The sequence below is a fragment of the Drosophila suzukii genome, chromosome 2L (genome assembly GCF_043229965.1).
Source record: "Drosophila suzukii chromosome 2L, CBGP_Dsuzu_IsoJpt1.0, whole genome shotgun sequence".
Classification (NCBI taxonomy): domain Eukaryota; kingdom Metazoa; phylum Arthropoda; class Insecta; order Diptera; family Drosophilidae; genus Drosophila; species Drosophila suzukii.
In genome coordinates, this window is record NC_092080.1 from 10699324 (window position 1) to 10723272 (window position 23949).

The 23949-nt window shown below is 38.5% G+C and overlaps 1 protein-coding gene across 1 annotated transcript in view; it reads left to right on the forward strand.

Annotated features, from left to right (window-relative positions):
* The first annotated feature begins 6033 nt into the window (after nt 1-6033).
* The window catches only part of beat-Ic (beaten path Ic), a 29073-nt gene continuing 11157 nt past the window's right edge, over nt 6034-23949 (forward strand). Inside the window, exon 1 of the mRNA XM_070995672.1 lies at nt 6034-6356. Coding sequence (XP_070851773.1) covers nt 6206-6356 — 151 coding nt within the window. The 5' untranslated portion in view covers nt 6034-6205. The remainder of the gene's footprint in view (nt 6357-23949) is intronic.

Sequence of the window (23949 nt, forward strand, 5' to 3'; positions counted from 1 at the left end):
GTTCTACTTGGTCTGGGTCTGGGCCCCAGTATTCAGTGTTTTTTGTGTGCTATGTGCTATTTCTTTTCTAAGCGCTTTGCCATGCGGCGTCAAACGTCGGGCGCCAATCCTCATGTGCGTGGGTGCGTATGAGTGATTCTTTTTCTTTGGGCTTCGAACCCATCTCCAACGCCACCCCCTCTTGGTTCATTCGGTTTTTCTTCGTTTTTCGTTTGGTAAATGCTGCGAAACATAAAACATCAAATGTAAATTGAAAGTCGTTCGTGTGTGAAACTGAATGTGTCATCAGTTGAAGCGTTTATCATTTTTTTTTTACTGCTTTTCGTATTCGTTTTTAGCTTCATCGACCCCTCGGCGAATTGGTGCGGGGAAAAAGAGGAGGGTTTTCTTAAAGAAGTTTAGATTTTATTTGCCGGCGTGTCAAGTTGCCTTTAAACGTTTTCCCGGCTAAGTTGTTTGCCTGCCGAGGAATGTGCGGAAAGTCCCAAGGGAGTGTAAAATCTTTTATTTCCGTCCCCGAGACACGGCATCGAATTTCCCATACTGCAAGATGAAAATATGAATATGAATGGAAGAAAGATATGTGAACTGACACGAATCAAGAAGTATTAAAATACACATTTACAATTGAGTTATTAAAGTTTGCCACTTTCTGGGCATTTTCAGAAATCACAAAGCATCCTTTAGTTCCATTCTTCAATTTTTTCTTTGTCTCTAAAATTGTTAACCGAAATATTTCGTTTATGCCCATTAGCAGTTTAAACGTTTAAATTGTGACCTCAATTCAACGTCATGCGATTTTAAAAGCCCAACATTTCAGATTTAATCGCCTGATTTTCCAATTTATATGCATCAAGTATCAAGAGAGAAAACTAATTTGGCAAAATGCACCCTCAGAGAAAAACCATCCAAACAATGATGGCTCTTTTGGAAACGAAAACCATTGTTGTTATTTATTTTTTGTTGTACGCTTGTCTGCTTATTTGCAAATTATTTGGAAATTAATTGAATACTACGAAACGTAGAACAATTTATTTGTAACTCGAACTTGGCCCCCATTCACTCACCATTTTTCGTATTTGCCATGCAAATGTCAAGCTCAAATAAAACAATGGATGGGAAAATGCTGGTGCAACAACGACAGCTGCCAACTGGAGCTGTGGTTGCCCTTAGTCAAGTTGTCGCCTTTTCCCCTTTTTGTTGTTACTGGGTTGGCTGGTGGCACTAACTTCATGTCAATCCTTTTGTGGCTTTGCCGGTCGTTTAATTTGAATTTAAAATGTTATCCCGCCAAATGCAATAGACACACAGCCCACAGCCCTCAGCCCCGCCCCCTGAAAACCCGGCACTCATTTTCCACTTATTTACAATTACCACATTTTATTATATCCCCCTTGCCAGCCAGCCATCCAGCACTTAACCATTTTATTTATACCCCTGTTTATATTTGTCACACTTTTGTCTTTGTTTCAGCCACCCACTTTTTAGCCCGCCATGGAAATGGACCGTTTTTAACTGCATTTCTGTGTGTGTCTGTCAAATCCCGCTGCCATCTTCTTCCCCAAGCCCCCAAACCCCGAATCCCAAACCCAAAATCCCCTCCGCTCGCCAGACCTTGCAGATTTCGATTGTATTTTTGTTTATTTTGTTGCAATTTTAATTACTTTAATGAAAGTTTTAATTGCGAAATAGCAAAAACGCACCGAGCAACAGAGACAGCAAGTAAAAGGGAGCACACAAAGGCATGGAGGTGGGCCAAGGGGGGTCGTAATGAGTTTTTGCGGTCTAAGAAAGGTTGGCAGCTGCACGGCAACGATGACGTGAGCACAGGCAACCAGGTAAAATTCTATGCCAGGTGAATTTCGGGGGAAAGGGTTACGAAAACAATGAATGGTGCGCTTAATTAACCTATTGGGATCAGTAACTGTCCTATAATCATCAGAGATTTCGTCATCAGTAGGGTTTTCACCATGATCCTTGGCATTGTATTATATCATAAACACAAACCAACCATTTAATACCTACCTATAGTTACGCAAAAAATGCGGAAAATCTTTATTGACTTTTTATGGTATTGGCATCATGTTGCAGTGCTGCCCATAAATATTTTTTTTAGTTTTTTTACAATTCCCAATGCTTGATTCCTGTAGAGTATTATAGCTTTTTTACTATGATATTAAGATTAAAATTAAAAAATCAAACAGTTTACCTATTACCCGATTTAAATAAACCAAAGATTTACCTACTTGATCAGCAGTCAACATTTGCCGCTTCGCACATATTGCCACAACTGTAATCTGATGGAAACACTTTGATCTGCTCGTAATTGCAGTTGGTGGTTTTATTCATTCAAACACAGAGTGGGTGACATTTGCATACAGATGTGTATGCACATGCATGCCCCACTTGACCCACAAAACTAGACTAGCAAATCGGCACAAAAATGTTTGTCATACCGAGTCTCTCGTTTCCAACTTCACTTCCTCACCCGAACCGAAGTTGAAATAAATTGTGCAAACAATTCGAATACCACAAGGTATCAAGGCAAATGAAATAAGTGAGCCGTAACAAGGGGAGTTAGGGTTCGTAAAAAGGAAAATGAAAATAGAATGGAAATCAGCAGGGCCAATGAACTGCATGAGATGCAAAAACTGAAAAGATAGAATAGGAAAGCAATATAATAGACTTTTTACTTACAATACATTACACATTGCATAATGGAATCGGTGACTTACAAAGAAAATATAAGACATTTGAAACGTATTCGTTTTGCATGTTTGCTAAGGCTTGAAAGCAAGTGAAATCGTAGTGTTGTTTAGCTCGTCTGAGGACATTTTATATGTAAATATGATCACAAGGGTAAAGCAATCAATTTTACATTATGGGTATATTTATTCTTCAGATATAGTTTTTGCAATATTGAACTGAAAATTATTTCTAGGAAGAAAAATTCTCTTAAATAATAATTATAAATATCACTTAACATAAAATAATATCGCTGTATGTTTAATATAAAGAAAAGTAAGCAGATAATTTATTTTTTAGGTATAATTCTAGCAGTAAGGAATCAAAAACAATGTTGTAGATAGAAAAATTTTCTTTTAATAACTTAAATTAAAAATTATAGGCATAAGTTAGCCATAAGTCGTTACGCCACGAAGGCAATATATTTAAGTTCAAACTAGGAGCTAAGCTTATCAGATTTAAATATCGCGCGCACCAGGGCTGGAAAACCACCCAGTGTTGGTCAACCGAGGGCCAACAGCTGATAGTGCCGATAGCGATAGGCGGGGGATCGATAAGAAACTGTGTTGGGAAACGGAAAAACCCGGCAAACCGAGCTTACATGCGGCCGCAAGGGCGGAAGCTCGATCTCATTCCCGAATGGCAGAAAAGGCGACGAGACCTAGGAGCGGACTTCAACCCGGAGTGGTACAGCGGCACGAGCATCGGCACGCCGGATCCAAGGATTAAGTGGGACAGACAATAGAGATCAGACTGAGTGCGAGTAAGGGACTAGGAAAATATCTTGTAAAACTAGCGAGTAATAAAGACAAGAGAGAATGAAGAAGTATGTGTCCGTGTGAATTTGTGCATTTTTCGGGAACCCACGTGCAGTGATCTGTGTCGGTCGGGAATCGTGTTGCGCCAGAGACGATTACTCAGTGCAAACGACCATTCGATCGACCACAGGGAGCACAGGGAAGGGTCACCTCCGGCCATCCTCCCCTCGGATCCCTACCCCCTACCCCAGTAGCTTGTGAGTCGCACAACCAGGGGGGACGGCCACGCCGTCCAGTTTTGTTGGTACTTTCTCAGGGATCGGCTACGCCGCTCGTTTCGTTAGTATTTTCGCCGGGAGCAGCCCCGCCCTCCACTATACCTTTCGGGTGCCGTGTTGCGCTAGAGCTGCTTACTCGGTGCAACGCGGATACTTTGGCCTCCTTTCCCCACAAATCCCCGCGGAAACTCCCCGTCCAGTTTCGTCCCAATACTTTTCTACAAATTTAACTGTACAGGACCCTGGCCGGACTGAGTTTTATCCCAGCCTGTGAAAAAGTCCTTACAAATTTAAACTAAACTTTAAATTTTCTTATAAAATTGATTATAAATGAAATAATCCATTAACCTAAGAATAAATATTTGGTACCATTAAATTCGGAAAAATATCCTTCCTGACAAGTTTTTAATATGCAACCAAATGATCTTTAAAAAAATTAACTTTAGCCGTTTTCACGGTTTGTTTTTCAGTTTTTCCTTACTTTTACCGTCGCATCGTTAAAAGCATTCGCTGTCGGTTGGGGCCCATAAAATGCATTAATGCTTTGCATGCTGTGCCCAAACTGCCAAGTCCGAGCTTAAAAATATACATACACAATTATGTACGTATGCTATTATGTGTTTTCAGCAGGGAGCAAAGAAAAAGATACGCAAAATTGCATTTTTGGCAACAAGCTTTTAATTGCATTTTGTATGTGCTCATTACCTTAAATGCAGTGTGAGGACAGTCTTCCTTCGCAGTGTCTCTACCCTTAAGTTGTATTTTTGAATGTTTTGGCATTGGTAGCAGTTTGAAAGCCAAACTTGGCAAACTTATTTGCAAAACGACAACTGAAAAGAAAAAGCAAGTGCCTGTTACTGAGTAAGAGTGGTATCTTCATAAGTTCCCCAATATATTTAGGTATATATTATTTTTCCCAAAATTATAAAACTTCCGAAACTAAAGTTATATTTTATTCCGAATCACAGATAATGAAAAGATCTCTTAACTATATCTTTTACGTCCGTTTGACATGCATAAAATCCCCCATTAAAGGGTATTAAGGAAGGGCTAAATTTATTGAAACATGGGTGTGGGTGTATTTGTGTCACTTTTGTTTCAAAAGAGTGTAAAACTGGTAGGAACTAAAAGAAAATGGCCAAAAGCAAAGCCGCTGACGAAAAAGCCGAAAAGAGAAAAGAAGTTTTTACGACGTAAACAGGCAAATGGAATGGAGCACATGTGGGTGTATGTAAATGGCAGTGGGTGTGCGAGTGTGTGGGCTTTATTTAAATGGAAAATAATTAAAATGCGGATTGAAGTTTCGCTTGGTTTCCTTTTTTTTGGGAAAAGTGGAAAGACAATTAGGTAATGCTCGTTTAAACAGAGGAAGAGGGGATCAGAATTGTATAAATAAAAGTCATATAAGTACTGTACAAACAAAAATGGTCGTTAAACGAAGTTTATATATCTATTATTTTAAATTTAAGAACATACCATTAAAATAGAAATATATCTTCAAACTTTAATTAGACTTATGGTCAACATATTTGTATCTGTGTGTTGAAAAAAAAGTTCAGTCCAATATAATATCTCCAACTATATCCTGCATTTTTTACACTGCGATTGAAGCTATTTAACGATTCCATCTGGACACCATTTCCCTCATTTCCTTTCTTTATATTTTTTCTGTGGATTAAGTTTTTGCCCCGGTTCTTCGTGCTATTATTTTTTCATTTGCCCAGTGCAACACACGCACGGATTAGTGTTAAAATGAAATCGATTTCAGAGTGTGTGTTTGTTCTGCAACTCTGTTTGAGGCGATTTTTAATTAAAGTACTGCAGTTAATTGCATTAATCACTGTATTTGCCGAGAGCGTTGGGGCATATACGTGCCGCTGAATACCATCAAATAGAAATGGTTTGAAACGCAACGCTTAATGAATTATTTAACAGAATTTTGCTGGATTATTTAATGGGCAATCAAAAAGCAATGATGTTTAGCCATGTTTTTGTTTTGGGATTCAAATTGCTGTTATTAATTATTAATATGTTACCCTAAACGGGTATATTTTCAATTTAATATTTATATTAGAAACGACCATTATTATTTATATCAGATATAATAAAAAGTTTGAAGTTACATTAATATAATATATGCAAAGATTGAAAACGAATTTTTCAAATTCCTATAAAAATGGATTTTCCACATTTTAATTTTATTGCCAATAAATCCATTCTAATCTTAAACTTAAACTTCCTTACAATTGCAGCTGGGCATTCTCCTCACAAAACTCAGAAATAGGTCAAATTCAATTGACATTTATTGGCCAATATATATGTATATAAAAGGCCCTAACGGAAGCGAAGGAATATCGAGAAAGAAATAGCAAAAAAGAAGAGCACATCCTCTACAGATAGAAAATAGTTAAAATATCTATTTCAATGCCGACAACGACTATTCCGACCCATCACATGCAAATGGCCAACAAGTGGAGGGCGAAGAAGGACTGTGGATTCCAGGGGTATGGATCCTTCAGTGGGCGTGGCTGCGTTTGCTGGATATCCTTGGTGCTCATACTCGTCCTTGTGCCTGGTAAGTGAATTATAAACCGAGCGAGTCCAAATCACAGCTAAGTCAAGTGACACAAAGTCGCAGGACGACAAAAACTTTGATGAGATATTTCAAAAAGTTGGGCAAAGCCTGCCAAATATAAATGACAGTCGTCGAGGGTGACAGCCGAGAGTCCTAGATGAGTCCCCGACTTTGGCGATAATTAATTTTTAAGCCGCGCAAAATGAAGCGAGGACAAGTGGCCGAAGTGGGTGGGGGGTGAAAAGCGGGAAAGTGGAAAAGCGGAAAAGTGGGTGGGGTCGGGGAAAGCAGGCTAAATGGAGCGACAAGGACAGCGGAAGACGAAATCAATCGTTCGTAAAATAAACAAATCTTATTTTTCCGCAAACATTATTTCTCATCAGCCCAATGCGGGGCGGAAAACACATTCAGCAAATGGCAATAAAAACAACAAATCTGCGATGACAACAACGTTTTCCATAAATACGCGCATTCATCTGCATGAAACGATGGCCAGAAAAAGAAGAGCCCAGGAAGCAGTTAAACAATTCGAGGGTGGCTTATAGTTTTCCAAAGAAAGAAAATGGTATTTTTATATCCATAAAGAATTGAAATATGAAATAATTACATTTAACTGATAAGTTATGCTTTTGTGTTTTCAAAAATATTTACTTATGAACAATTTTTAGTGCATTTTATTAATAACAGCTTTTTTTTTAATAACTATACATTGAAAACACGGGCAAAATAATTAAATTTACTAATAAATATTTTTTTTAAATTTTTTTAATAAGCATAGCACGATTTCTGAAAGAATTTTAATCGGCTTTCGAGTATTGAGAAAAAAACATGGTTACCAAGCAACCAATTCCTTAAGCCACCCCAATTTCGGTACTCAACGGATTCAACTCATTGAGCTTTTCTTTTCCCCTCAAGTGCTGCCATCCAACCGCAACAAGACCAAAATGATGATATTGCAAAAGAAACTACGATACTAAATATCCAACCAATGCTTCTGACTGCCATTTTTGCTGGCTATATTTATTTTCTTCCCTTTTTTTTTAGTCTGGCCAAAAGGCGCGAGCGGGACAATGTGTAAACAAGCAAAACAAAAAGGCAACTTAGGGCCGATAGCAGCGGGAAAGGATATATAAATAGAGATATATATATAGGGGGCGAAAGCAATTGCTGTTCAGAGACGGGGAATATATATTTCATAATTTTTTGCGTGATGAAGTCGCATTTGTTGGGATTAAATGAGATTTTCTTGCAATTACCGAATGCGTGGTTAGGGCATAAGTTTTATTTATTTTCGACTCATTTTCCACAATCCCACCCCAGTACTCTTCGAAATTACAATTTCAGTTGGCCAGCAGCTTAGCCGAAAAACATTGCCTGGCCAGGGTTATTGATTTGAAACTTTTTTCGATTGCGGCAAAGTTGCCTTTTCAATTTCGCCACAGATCGATCGATACTTTCTAATTTATGCTAAACGCACACAAAAGAAGCTGTGGTAGGGAAAGTGCCTACCGTGACCATCCTTTTGAGGGCCAAACAATAAACAATGCACTGCATCGTCGTATGTGGGGATTAAGTGGGAGACTCATCGACCCACAGAGGTCCAAAAAAAAAAAGGGAAACTATTCCATTCAAGTTTGGCCTAGCACATGAGGAAAACATGCAACATGTTGAGGGGCCCTCCTCTGAGAACAATGGCCAAAATTGGCTATATCCCCCAATATAGGTTTGGCTAGAAAAAGTTTCTCCTCTGCGGGCAGTTTCAATCACAATGGAAAGGAAACAGCGGCAGCGACTGGTCTGTAGATACGTTTTCAATTTTCCAGAATGCACAAAAGTCAGTTGGCATTCTTCAGCGACATCATCATTATCGTCATCATCATGATCCTAGACCGCATATCACACATACGCCCTGGTGTGCCTGAGCTTTATCAGCCATTCGCTGGCAGGCCTTCTGTTTAGCATCTCAGCTGCACTCGGAGAAAATACTGCCTCTATCTAGTATCTGATAATGATTACTTAGTGGAATAATAGCACAACTTAATAGGATAGGGTTTGGTAGAACAAGGAGAATATCTAAAAAGGTGAAACTATAGATATGATTGGTATATTTTTTTGGTCATACGTTTCAGTATTTTCCATGAGTGCACCACACTTGCATATAAGCCCGCACAGAGACTCTCTCACACACTCCACTTTGCATATCACATGAACTTGCACTTTGGATTTTTTGTTTTTGCCATTTCGGCAAGACAGCAGGTGGATGCAGGAATTAAGGCTCTGGAAGCTGGAAGAAAGGCAGGCTGATGTGTAGGGCGAAAGTTTGAGGGGTTCTGCAGCTGAGTCGTCTTTGTCTAGCAGACATTTGCCGTTTACCGACCTGACATTCCAGCTCGGCTGCAATGCAGGCAGGCGACTGACGTGCCTTTTGTCAGCTTCCTGCAACTGCGTGAAGAGTGCGGTTGATGTCAGCCAGTTTGTCAGTCCGTCGAGCAGCAGGGGGTAAAAATATTTTCGTAATCTGATGGCTAATGCGGTGTATCTATGCCAGGGCATCCTGTTTTACTTAGACCAAATTATGGAATTACAAAAGGGTCCTTTATTACTTCGTTTTTACTACCCTAATATACACTGGTTTCTACTGAATTTTTAAAAAGATCGAGTCAACTGTTTAAAACTAATTTAGTTTGATAATATAAATGGATTATAAATTCTAACGCTGTGTTTTTGTGGCAAAGATGTGTGTTTTAGTTCTACAAAATAATGGCATTACAAAAGGGTCCATTATTACTTTGATTTTACTTATGTATTTACTCTGGTTTCTACTGAATGTGTAAAACTTTAATAAATTCTATTATATGTTTTGGATAAAAATATGTAATTTAATTTAATAAGGGATTTTAAATGCCAATGGGGGTGTTTTTTTGCTAAGGTTTTGTGTTTTAGTTCTACAAAATAATGGCACTACAAAAGGGTCCTTTACTTCATTGTTTTTACTATATTAGTTTACTCTGGTTTCTACTACGAGAACTACTTTAAAAGAGAACCTATCTCATGCTTTGAACAAAAAAAGAAATAATTTGATATTACAAATGGATTACAAATTATGTAAAATTTAACGAGATTTACACTCTTAAGTATGTGCATACCAACGTACCAAATATTTATTTACGTCATAATAAAATACTGTGGTAATTTGATTACCCATTAATTTTATTTTTCTCTTTTTTAAAAGTGCCGATTGAACCGGCAAAAATATAAATCAATTGACCAACAGCTCAAATTGGCGAAACAATGGAATGGAAATACATCTCGTTTGCATTGTGCATTACATTCGTGCAAATTAAATACGCTTTCACATCACAATGGCATCCATCCAAATTGTACATCGCAATTGAAAATTAATATGCCGGATCTGTTTTGTAATCCCATAATGTGTATCAACTTCAAAGTGGCCTACGCACGTTATAGCCGGCTGAGCTGCACTTAAAAGTGTGTTGTGCAAAAAAAATTGCATTTAATTTGCACAATGCGAAAAAGGAAAAATATATATTTATAAAATTGCCTTAAAATGCAATTTAATACGTATTTATTTGTACGACTGGGGACGGTGTGGCATAAAAGATTATGAAATATGATCAAATATGATGTGAAAAACTGGCATAAAATCTCACATATACGACACACACACACACACATGCAAGTGCAACAAATTTGTGGGCGAGCAACAACAATAAAGCCCCAACAAGATGGTCAATGTACCCGTAGAATTTGTATTCTTCTGTTTTTTTGTCATGTTATTTTTTTTTTTTTTTTGGGTATGAAATATGAGTCAAGTTTTCAATGCATGCCGGATGCATTCATTATGCCGTTGACGAGAGGCTTCCACAGTGGGAGGAAGTGAGAGGGGTGGAGTGTGGGAGCGAGACGACAGGATGGAGTGAGCGAGAGCGACAAGCACACATGTATGCCATTATAGAGTTCCTTTCGGTTTTTTTTACATTTATGACAAATGCATTGCACTCACAAAGCTCACACACGCACACTCACTGTCGCAATCTTTATGATCTCATGCATATGTATGCGTTTATAAATGCCACGATACTGTCGACGAAGAGAGAAGGATATATGTTATAAAGCGGAAGCTCTATTTTCAGCCAAAATGGTGGCCAGTTTCGGCCAGCACACACTCTCAAAAATGGGTTTCATAATTATGTTTGTAAAAGCCTTTAATGTTATAACTATGAGGGTGCTTGCTATAAAGCCAAGTACTGGAAAAAATGTACCTTTAATCTGGTAATACCTTATTGATTCTCGTATAATTACCAAAGGGGATACAAACAATTAATATTAAAATAACACCACACTGTGACTGGTTAAATAAGATAAGATTCATTCAACTTCTATCACTTTTTACTACTACAAATTTATTTAAATTAACAGAAACCAATACACCAACCCGTTTGGTAATAAAAAATGCATTGCATTCAATCAGGCCTCGAAAAAAGAGTGCTTGTGAAAAAGCGGAATGGAAAGTGGAAAAATGAAAGAAAAGGTGTTGAGGATGCCAAGTCACGGGTGGAAAGGCGTTTGCTAATTTTCTAAGACATCAATTCGAGGAGAGCGATGAAAGTACGTGTGACAATGCTGACCCCCCCTTTTTGCGCCACCCAGCCACGCAGCGTTTTTTGCGCTGATTTTTGGCACGCACACATTTTGCATACTGATCAGCAATCAGTGGCAACAATTCTTCGAACTTTCTTGAGGGCCCGAGGCCAACTAGGAAGTGTCGGGCGCAAATTAAAATTCCACTTTGGCATTTGGGGAATTCAATTATTTCTTGTCGCCCCCGGGGGCAGGGGGAAAATAGGACTACCACCCACTGAACACTGAACATGCAAGTTGACAGTTTGTCTTGTTGTTCGGCTCCTCCATTTTGACCACCAATAACTGGGTGGATGGGCCATTGGAGTACCCGGCGAATAAATACCGAAGCATCGCTTACACATGCCCAGATTTATTGCCTCCCACTCTGCCTCACTCTGATGCCAATTGTCAGGCAATGCAATCAGCGTGTTTATTGATTTGGAAAATTAAATATTTTTCCTTGATTTCCCAGTGCGGCGATGCTGAATGCAAACGAGGAGGAGTCGCGACCCTCCGCATATATATTTTGCCATAAATAACGCAATCCGATTTGCCGCTGTGCCTTGCTTATTTTATGAATTTACCGGATGCCCTTAGAAAGCATTTTAATTAGTTTAAATTCCCTGGAAAAAAAAAAAGAAAAGGAAACTACAAGGGATCGCAACTTTCGGGGGAAATAGACGAGCTGTTTTGTGAGCGAGTTGGATGTGTTTGGTAGATGTAGCATTCACCGCATTGTTGTCGCTTCCATGTGGCATTCTGGCTAAAAGCAAAAACATGTCGGCACTCCGCGGAGAAGAGGCGAAAAAATATCGTTGGAATTTCGCTTGCTTAACGGAAATGTATAAATTGCATTTTGCGCCATCGCAAAAGAGCCTTAATGCGTAAAATGGCGGCAGGAGTTGAGTGTGCCGGTCTGGCTGAAACTGAAACTAAAGCAGGTGCATCTGGAAGAATGTTGTGCTAAATTTTAACACACGCACTCATACTCGAAAATAAATTGTACACCTGCAGGATACACTTACAGGCGACAAAAGTGTCGCATTCGGTTTCGGATGCTACAGTGGTGGGCAGAATAATAGTTGCAGCTGAACAAGAAGAGAGTGAAAATAATGCACACTATTTGACTTCCTTATAATAGATTTTACTAAAATATTTGATATAGTATAATTTTTCTGGAGAACTTTACTACTATCATAAGTATAAATACGAACTTTTTTAATAAAATATATATATTCCTTTTTTTATTTATGACTTCAGCTTATACAGTTTTTAAAATCCAAGTTATTAAAATGCTTCTATGGTTCCCAAAACAGAACGCTGAATTTCTAGTCTCACGGCTCGTTGGTGTAAATTCATTATGGACATAACTTCTCCACTCTATGAGCTTTCCATTTTAATATCGGGTGTCAGGTGGTTAACACACACACACCCACACACACACAGTCTGAGCCAGCCACAGAAAGGGCAAAAATGGTAGAAATAAAAGAAGGAAAAAAAAGATTGAAAGTGTTAAGAGCATTTTAGCTCTTCGTCTCGCCTGGCACACAATTCACAGACATTTTTCACCACCATTCCTTGGCATCTTTTTCGGCGAGGAAAAAGCACTTTACACTAATGCACCTGAAAATTTAAAACATGTCATAACATAAACATTTATCATCGCGACAGGAACCGGAAGTTGAATTTTGCACTTAACTTGCTGATATATTTAAGTGTTTCTAACGCAAACGAGATTGCCACACCCAACTTGGGAATATCTCAAGTTTTCTTTGAAATTATAAATCTTACTAAGTTAGAACAATGATTTTCCGTTTAGTTTAATGTTACATAAAACAATAATGAAGTTCCATGGCAATATTTCAATAAATATTTTGTCTTTGCTATGATAGACTAATGAACTAAATATATTTTTCAATAGAATAAAGTCTCAACAATGTAAAATAGAAGTGTAAATAAACCATTCATTTGTCTGATGCAAAGTGAAAGTCTCATAAAATGCTTTCCATTTTAAGTTAATTGATTTTGCTAGCAAATAATAAACACTTCACCCTACCCACTTTCTTCTTAATTGCGCCGCCTCATACCAGTCTGAACCAAAAACAAACAATGGAGACTGAGACTCCCCAGAAAGCCTCATAAATTCCGTCAGGAATATTCCTTAACGCCTATTAGAAAAAAGTAGTCTAAGTGGCCCCTTAAAACGTTCTCGTCTGGCGCTTCTTCGGCTGGGAAATGTGTGTGTGCATGAAAATTTTTAATTTATTTCAATTTCACTTTTAATTTAGGCACTAATCTAGGCAATTTGTACACTTACACGCCATTAAGCAGGACATGAAACGAGAAATTAGCCGAGATCCGGAAACCAAGGCGATAATTAAAATACACTTCCCGAAGAGAATTTTAAGAATATAAAATGAGTTTGTTTTAGTTAGTTGATAATTATAGCTGAAACAATGGATTAATTTTGAAATTATTCATCCTTTTATACAATACAAGTTTCAAACCTTAAGATCCAAATATTTTTTGTGAAATATAACCAAGGTTTAATCCAGCTGAGTAACCTTAGGCCGGTAAAAGCTTTATTTTCCCAAGATAACAAAAATGATGAAAACAGGCAACGCCTTGCTCCATCGCCTTCCTGAGTTGCCGGTGCCCCCTGAGCCATAAAATGCCCACGGAATATTTATTTGCTTTCATTTATTTTCAATAATTTCGAATCGAAATTTCCATTACATTAGTTTCGGTTGTTGTTTTTTCCCTGCTTCCCTTATGATGTTCTTTATGCCTCTGCACGAAAACAAACAAATTTTTGGGGGGCGATTTCGATGGCCGCCGCCCCTTCGACAAATTCTTGCTTTGATTACTAAACTAAATTTCAACCCCCTGGAAAAGTTGCTACAAATATAAAATAAATGCCATCGGTCTGTGGAGCCGAAAACTTTTCTCATTTCTACTTTCGATACACAGCATACAGCCACGGATGTTGGCTGTTGGATTCTCTTCGAGATATTTTCCTTGGGGTTTGTGGATACTTTTCGATACTTTTCGCTGCTAGCCACCACAAATCCAAGTGACATTTGGCACTTGCCCTTCGTCCTGTCTTGGGCGAACAAATTTACACATCTTTTGAGTTGTTTTCGGTTTTCTTCCTTGGGTCTCTTTTATTTTTGGTCCGCGACTGCTCCACTCTGGGTTGCTTTTGTCGTATAGCTTCCGTTTCCTGTTCATTTGTTCACATTTGGCATGTCAGATGCGAAAATTTTTTTAATAAAACTGTCAACAGTTGATGTAGATTAAGAAATTATGGCAGTTCGAAGAAAGTTTTCCTTGGCAATGTTCGGTTTTGTATTTGGGTTGGGCGGAAAATCAATCAGCGACAAAGTTCTTGGGGGCAAGGAACTAATAATGTGGATACACAGGGGAAAATATTCAAAGAAAACATCTGTGCTTATAAATATAAAATAAAGATTTTTTAATAGTTTTATCCATTCAAGAATTTTTTTTAAATTTATGTTTAAGTAGGTCTAGAAAAGAATATTGATTTTGGAAATATTAAAATATGGAGACGTCTTGAAACGGTGTTTATCCAACTATCTTTTCACCAAGACTTCTATGGCATACATTCCGACAATGTTTTCGACCTTCTGCTTCCCTTTTTCTTCTAGGGCGCCCATTTGGTATCGAATATGACCAATCCATAGGCCACTTATTGCATTTTGATGGGAATCCGATTTGGATTTCCCCCAGCTCAGAGCATACCATCTTTATTGCCTCTATTCAGCTGCCAAGACTCAGGATATGCCTTGACCAGTTTCAGTTCTCATTCCTGCAATCCAGTTGCCAGTCGACACTGGTCTTCCTCTACTTCCATTTTGCAAGCGATTGCATCAGAATCTTGCATAACTGCATTTTAAAATCACTATGAATGGGCCATTGGCCTGGCAGACTTCGCTTAGCCATCGTTATTGCCATTTCTGGTTTGCAAAGGCAGTTTTGCAAGGTAAACGCTGCAGGTGGAGGATACATTATGTAGGTAGCATGCATAGTACCATTCACTTCTAATTAGGCTACTTTGTAGCAGCTTTCACTAGGGTCCTCAGTTTGAGATGTCCAATTGATTGGTAAATGGCCAGTCATTTAAATATGTACGGCAATGAAATAATAAAGTTCTCTAAAACCTAAATTGCTTCAGATGCATTCAGGTCTGCTTCTTAAAGCCTTTCGATGAAATAATCTTAAAGAGAATGACATCTGTGAGTATCTGCTACTTAGGATACGAAGATGTTCTCTACTAATAAACCCAATAAGATACATCTAACAATGTTACTAATGCCAAAATAAAGACTCGGTTCGAAAGCCCGCCACTCGCAGAAAACAGATAACCGCTAGGCGAATCAGTTAAAGCACGGGATTCTGCCCTTATCAAAACCAAATTACAAATCCCCGACGAGGAAAAATAGATGAGAAGTCGGGGGGCGAAACCCCAAGGGATAAGCCCCCGGAACAACAATGGGATGATTGAAGGGGCCAGAGTCTTTTATCAACTGAATGTGCCATAATAAATGCGAGCAAGACAAATGTGTGGAGACCAAAACGTCGACTTCTTGTCTTAACTTTAAGTTGGACAAGACACTGCAAATCTCAGTCACTCGAATATAATCGGGGGCCAGCAAATAAAACAAGCCCAGCTAACCAAAACCAACTAATCGGAGAAAGGACAGACATTGTGCTGTGTTGTTGCTCCACTTTTGATAAGCATCGAATTCATTAATTTATATGTTCGATGAGTATCAGGCGGGAAATCGCACAAGCAGAAAGGAGTTCGCCTCCTTCGTCAGGATGGCTTTGTAATGTGAAACTAAGTGATTTGAGCCGGACATGTGTGCGATTGTATCCCTTACCCCGTCCGTGTTTGTCTCACAGAACGTGTCTGTATATCTTCATTACAAATCCTAGCTGGCTTTCGCCTTGTGGATCTCAATGAAATGTTCTGCCTGTCCTCTAAAGCTATGAGCCGAAGCCCCCGCCCAGGATCGCACAGTGGGTCAGGAACTAGTTAATAATTAGCCAAAGTTAATGTATTTTTAATAGACCATAGACTTAATTTAAAAGCTTGTTTTCTCGAAACTTGACAACTTACTTAATAATACCTTGTCCACTTTTGTTTTTCCAAAAGCTACAATAAATTTTTTTTAAACGCGAATTCTTTAGGGATAAAAAAAACTTTGTTGAGTAGAAATAAAAAATTTGGAATAAAATACAGATTACATATACTTTTTACTTGAGGAGGGATCTATCCCAGATATTCCCCCGTGGATCCACGCATGCTACGTATATAGTTGTTGAAATTTTCTTTACCATTTCTTTTACTTTGGCTTATCCTGGGCTTAACCCACTGTGCCATCTCTGACTGTCCTTATGGCAAGAGCTGCCTTTGCCAGTTGGCTTTCCTTTGGGGGGACTTGTAGCTTGACTTAAGTAGTAATTTCAATCAATTTGGCCGAGGCACCGCACAGAGACACATACTCAGCCACGCAAACAAAGAAAGAAGGCAAGCTCATGCCCAGGCACAGAGAACAATAAAACCTCAACTTAAATATGTCACAGCAATTAATACAAAAGCAGACCGAATGGCAAAACCCAAGCCAAATACAGACACCAGTCCGAAAATGCCAGATACAAACATGGGACAATAACTGGGACTTGTGTCAAAAGGTCTTCGCAATCGAAAGTGAGCCCCCACACCGAGGGCTCTGTGGCCAATTTCGACTTACATGTGGTTCTGTGGTGCAACCGGTCGTATGGGTAATATGAACCAGGACCGGCCCAATTCCTCATCTTCAAAAGGTAGAATTGTGGACTATTTTGCATTTGACAGCTCATTTGCGAACTGCTTCTTTGAAATTTACGATTTGGCCTTTTGATCAATGCGAAAATTGTCAACTCAGCCCCGGGGTCGGATGATATATGGCCAATCGATGATCCAAGTCAAACAAAACCAAAAACATTTACACAATTAGAAATAACCTCGGCTAGCTGGCGAATAAATCAGCAAATATTTGCATATATCAATGAGAGACAGAACGAGCTTGTTATAAATCAAATCGCTATAATCAATTAAAATGCTAAAAACAAGGACATTCAAGTTTTTGTGGTTGCTGCTGTAAATGTTCGAACATCCTTCGAAGAAGGCAAACTTGACATGACCTAGAAATGTTTTTGTGGTATTACAATCGAATATGAAAGTGGATTTGTTACAAGCCTGAAAGCGAAAAACGTTATTAAATATTAAAAAGATTTTCTAGAAATCGGCGAACAAACTAAAAAATAGAATTTTGTACAAATATTACTATATTATAACTACACCGGTGGAATTTATTATAGGTGGTGCAGAAGAATATATTAGCTTACCATTATTTTTAAACAATTTTGGCAATGTGTTTTCTTTTCAAAATCGTATTCGATTAGTATATTGTTTTTCAAAGATTTTCGCCTCAATTGCCATTATTCCAAATGTGCCATGTCTTCACCATTTCTTCTGCCGATGTCAAACAATCAGACCGAACCCAGACCAATCAATAATCCCAAAAGCTCCATTTGAGTGGCATAAACAAAGTGTTCGGAATGCGAGACCTTCGGGTTTTCAATTCCCATTCACTTTCCCTTTCCAGTTGCCTGCCCGCCTGGCTTTCACATAAATTTCCTTAGATTATAGTGCCCACAGATCCGAAGATGCCAGCATGTCAAGTAGCAACGATGATGCTAAGGTGCTGGAAAATGGCAGACGGCAACTGAAACTGCACACGGAAAACTTGGGAACCTGGCATTGGGTGGGCGTGGCTGCCCGGCAACATTGTTTTGTAATTTATTTTGTTTCAGACAGTTTTTCCATAGCGAGTTGCAGGTTCCCCGGACCGAAATCAACTTGCTACTTATGCGTCGTCATTGCATAAACAAGGCACTCTACGGCAGCAGGTTTTCCGGTCTGGTTTTCCCTGGGTTTTTCCCTCACTGAGAAATTGCAACATTACGTGCCCCAGGAGCCACGTCCACTTCTCATGCAAGGCATGCACAATTCTCCTGAGCTCTGGACTAAAGATAAATTGATATTTTGGGGCTCTCTCTGGTATCCCGATATTTACCTAGGTTCCCCCAGAATACTTTTTTTTTGGTTAGGCAATACGCAAATGGTAAAACTGTCCATTACCAGAAAAGAAATAAAAATGAAAGGAACAGGCGGGGGAAACAATAAGGTGAACAGGATACAGCAAAAAGTTGAAATCCTTTATTGTCCATTGTCGGCCATGGAGTTCTCTATCAGAATGCCTTAATTAAGAACGCTCGGAGTCTGGCCAAAGAGTCAGACTTCATTTCGATTTTTAACAGCGCAGCTGTTACCAAAAACCCAACGATTCCATTCGCCTGAAAAACCCCGACCCCACATCGTCCTGTCAGGGGATAAAAAAATGGAAACCAACAATTTGCAGTTTACATTTAACAGCAGATCGGGGGGCGGTGGGGGCGGTACATGGGACACGTTATTGGAAAAGCACTGAAAATTGGTTTGTTTGACGGCCCGATGTCTGGCGAAATAACACACCTATATATACACACGCTCCCACCGAAACGTATTTTGTATATATATCGCATATAGTTACCGTCATTGTCGAAAACTCTCGGATAGCAAAAGAAATTACTCTGATAGGGAACAAAAACTTTAACGTCCGGAAAAAAATAAACACAAAAAGATAAGGGGCCCAGCAAACGATAGACAGTCAATCAGGACCTTTATGTTGAGTTTGATATACAGTTTTTGCTTCTCTTAATAACTTTACATGAGTTAAGGTATCCCATTCATATCGCTTTCGCGTAGTCAAATAAATAAATGAATGAATAACTGGCAACGTTTTACATGTTCTTCATAAAGAGTTCTGAGTGCCTTTTGAAATGTTTTTTTAAGTATTGGAGCAACTTACACACAATATATGTCATTTATTCATTTGAATTTTATTATTTACTTTATTTAAAATTGGTGCAAATTCCATAGGTTTAATTTTTTTAGGAAAACTTTAAACTCCTTACCAGAAAAGTTTCCTTCTCCAATCCCCAGCTCACCTAAATACTATTCTAGCCTCTCAAAAATACTTTGCTCATGTTACTACAACATTTACAAACATTTTGAATCATTGAAGCATTCATGGAAAAGCACTCGAAATGCAAACTCTCTATGCACATATGGAGGAAATCGTTTTTCGCAGCAAATATTTACAAGAAATACGAATTTTAATTTATGCAACAATCGACGAGACGAATCGGTCTCGATGGAATTCCGAGGGGGTTCAGAGGACCAAACAAATCGATCCATCAACTGCAGTTGCAGCTGACCATAGAAGATTGCTGGCGAAAAACAAAAAGTATATTTGTATCTATGCATTTTGCATGCGGGCTTTCAGCAACTGTTGTCGACCAGGTAGTTGACACATCCCACTCACACTCGGCAATTGTGCCACAGATTCTCGGGAGCCCAGCAAACCATTTATGTTTATATTTGGCACATCGCACACTTGTCATCCGCCTCTGCGAAATTCCCACACGCAAATAGTTCCAAAGGGGAGAATCAACAGTCCCATTTTTAGATGACAACCAATGGTGGCGGGACATCCGGGAAGAGCTAACCTCCATGGACACGTTAAAGTATTAGAAAATATACACGTTTTGATTACCACAATAAGAAAGTTTTCCAATATATTGTTCTTGTGAGATTTGCAGATTATATCTTAATCTTAATTATCTTAATTATTAAATATTGAAAATTCGTCAAACAAATTACGTATCTGGTGACTAGAAAAATGCATATCTTTAAGAATGGTTCCGGATTCCAAGAACTTGTTCTGGGTAAAATCAGGACAACGCAGAACTAAAAGCAAACGTTTGCGAAAGTATTCAAAGGACAAGCCGCCCATTTTCAGCCATCTCCGCCCCCTACCATCTCATTGCATATCAATAGAAACGAGTTCTTACGGAAAGTTCTTTTTGACCGGAGAAGCGTTGTTTGATGGGCGGGGTCCGAACTCGGGGCTTTGTTGGTTTCCATGTGCGATGATGCTTTTGGCGACGCTTTGGCGGCTGCCTGCGAATACACACTCTACGCTCTGCAGACACTCATGCAAAACTCCAGTGAATGCCGGGCCCAACGTCCTTTTGTCTCAATCCCGACCAACCTCAGGATCGCTCAGGATAAACTCAATGGGCTATCAGTTTTCCTTGTGCTGTCCCTTTTTTGAATAATTTTAAAAAAAATATTTATTGGTTAATTTTTCATTGAAATAAATTATTGATTTTTACACAGCTGAGAGATGAGCCAATTATAAGACAAAGTTTGTAAGTCAAAATTATTGGTAAGCTTATATTTTATGATGTAGAAGGCTCTTAAATGTATATAATAAAACCCTTTTTAGAGAGTTAAAGAATTATTACACTTATTATTGTATATTATATATATCAAAATAATTGTGTGTTAAAAGCTAATTTCTTTTTAAAGTAGAAAAAACTTACACAGCAAAACAATTTGCATATATTTTAAAAATTTCCCCATTTACTCTTCATTTTTGTATCTTGTGACGTTATCCTTAGTAAATATTTAAACCTGTATTTTCACTAGCAATTCGATATATTCAATTTGAAGTGAGGCACAATGCATAACGAAAAAACATGACAACGAACAAGTGTCATGCTAAAAATTGCACAGATTTTCATTTAACATAATTCCCCAAAAAAGCGAAAAAAATTGGGCAAACCAGAGTGGCGAGAAACCAAACAAAACACATACAAAAGTGGGAGTCTGCCGCCATTGTCGCGGCTCCAATTCAATACAATAATAATAAAATTTGTATGCAAAATAGGCGTTGAGTGTTGAATGCATGCAAAGATTGCAGGGTAAAACCACGGGGCGTATTGTGGTGCAGGGTGGTTCAGGGTGGTGCATGGGGGGGGATGTTTCATCGGGTAGTGTCTCGATTTACATATACAAATATGCAAGGGGAGTTGCTATTGTTGTTGTTCCCCACGATGGTTGCCTCGTGTTGAAAAATCGTAATCAAAAATTGCGCAATAATTTGCATGTTTATTTAATAGCCCCAGCGCATAGGGCGCCCAAATGACCCTCCGCCAGGCCAATCCCCCCCTGAAAAAAACACACAGGACCGAATGTCCTTTGCACACACACACCCACAAACAGTCGCATATGAGCACCGTGCATTGCAGTGACAAACATTTCGGTAAAGGCCAAAAACTGCGAAACTCTACATTGGGTTCTCGCTTTTTACTGCCCCTGGGGGGGTGGGTAAACCCCCTTTTTACGCTGCCATTGAGTATCTCATAATGTGAGTAATTTTTTTTAACTTCTATCCTAATGAAATTGTCTGCGGGCCGAGCTTTGTTCGCACTCTTTGCATTTGTTTTTGTCACAGGCCGCAAAATTTTATGACACTCTAAAAACAAAACACAACCCAAAACCAAAACTGAAAACAGAAAACCAACAAAAGAGAAACCCAAATTAGCGGACAATTTTAGAGATAGAGGTTTTGTGTTCTGGGTGTTTTTGAATTCGAGTATTAAATTAACAAATGCTGAATAAGCAACGCTCATTTGTGTGTGCTCAAATGGATGGAAAGCTGTATAAAACAAATGGATCAGAATTATTAAATTTAAACGCACTGCATGAACTGAAGAGAAAAATATTGTAAATAACATAATAATTTTATATTGAATACAAACAAGAAGATAGAAATACATTTCATTATTCATAACGAGTTTACTTGCATAAGTAAAACTACTTCTGTGTCACAGCTTTAATCTTAATCCTGCTTGAAGGTTAGTCTATATGGAAATAGATTTATACCTACAAAGCTACAAAAAAAAAGGATGGCCCAATAGTCAAACATATATGACTTCGCACATAAACACATTCACATTGGCAACGCAAACATGGAGCAATATTTTGACTGTTTCGTAATTTATTTGACATATTTATGGGGTTCATAAATACAGATACATATAAAAATGCGTTTATTTCTATTTGGCGATTTTTTAGTTTTTTATGGCAGGCAATGAAGCTGCAAACAACAAGAGCAACAAAGTCGCCATCAAAAATGTATTTATACGTGCAAGTTTGGACTACTTCCAAAGCCAGGGAGCATGTTACGCAACAAAAACAAATAGTTTCATCCTTTTTCGCTGCAGTTGCCGTCCTGCTTGGTCAAAGTTGCAATAGTAGAGCATAAAACATTTTTTATGTAATGATTTCTTTTTTTTAAACCCCCCTTTCTGGCTTATTTTTCGTTTCGGTTGCTCCTTTCGGTGGGTCAGCTGCCTGAACTATTGACAGCTGATGATAAAAAATTGTTTGAAAAATAAACCAAAAGCCTGGAAAAACAGAGAACGAGAGAAGTGAAGGGGAAAGTAGGGACTAGAAAGGATTTTGGAGCTGGCAGGAAAAATGGCCAGTTAGATGTGGCTTAAAAAGAAAAGTAAAACGCATTACTTTTGGGACTTGACTTTGGCAAGTGGTGGGTGCCAAATGATATAGTAGCTGAAATTGGAAAAGACAGACATTTTTAGAAAATAGCAGAGATGTTGTACTTACTTCGGCAAATCGGATTCCTTAAATTTCGTAATTAGAAATTACTTTTGAAATACTGATACCCAATACAAGAATGTTCAAGAACATAAGTGTTATATTAAGGCCCGTTCAGACCATATCATTTCCTTATTAATTATTTTGGGTTGCAAAAAAGTTAGGAAAAACCGATACCAGATTGTATTAAAGCCCATTTTCCTAGACCATATCTTTTGTTAAATAATTATTTTGAATTGCAGAAAGGCTAAGAAAAACTAATACCAGATGCAGGATTGATCAGGAACATAGATGATATCTTAACCATATCTTATACCTTATCGGCATGGGTCTATTAAGGTGAAAGTCTTACCACCTTGTCGCCTCAGTTTTTCAATCCATTCCATTTGGGCACACCCCCACGCTTCCATTCGCGAATTAAACATTTTTCGCCTTTACACTTTTAATTTATGTATTTACTTTTCTGGTTTATTTGCCTTTCTTTATGCCAGCCGGCAACTTGGTTTTCCCATCGACCCTGGTCTCCGTGTGCCTACCACCTGCGGCATTTTCACTCGCCGAGACTCTTATTGAAATTCCAAAGTTGAAATGACTGCAAAGTGAGGAGATGGATGTAGCAGGACGAGGTCCTTTCCCGGCAATGGCTACAGTGTTGACAGCCATGTCAGCTACAATGCCCATCGTCGTCATCGGTTGCCGTTTTCCCCGCATTCCCGTTGAGCTTTTCCTTTTTTTCTGGTCGAGTTCTGTGGTCGCGTCTCGGTCTGGAGTCTGCTTTGAGTCTGCTGGCTATATCGTGTATATATGTAGAATAATACATTTTCGGGGGCTTCAGTTAAGTGTGAGAAGCACTTACAAGGCAACTTAGAGGAGACCTTATTTCGGCGGCTCCTTTCCCTTTCCCATCTGTTTGTTTTGTCTGTGGCTGTCTGGCACTTTGTTTTGCTGCTTAACTTTTGATCAGCTTTTAATATAACTTAATGTGCCCAAATTAAATGCATTTCGTCTGTAAAGTTTTATTGCAAATAATGTACATTGAAATTGCGGTCAACACAAAAAAATGTGCACCAGATCATAAATTTGTAAACAGTTTTGCAATAAGCTTTAGTAAGCCAGCTAAACTAAAACTACTTATTGAGAGTCCAGCTGGGCTTAGCAATTTATTTGGCCAAATTAATGCAGTGTTTTCCATTGCAAAATAATAACCAAGGGGATTAATTATGGCCACAAAAAATTATATACTAACAAGGGAATTTATTTAACAACATTTTTATTTGCTTCACGATTTTAGGAAATATAAATACTTACAGA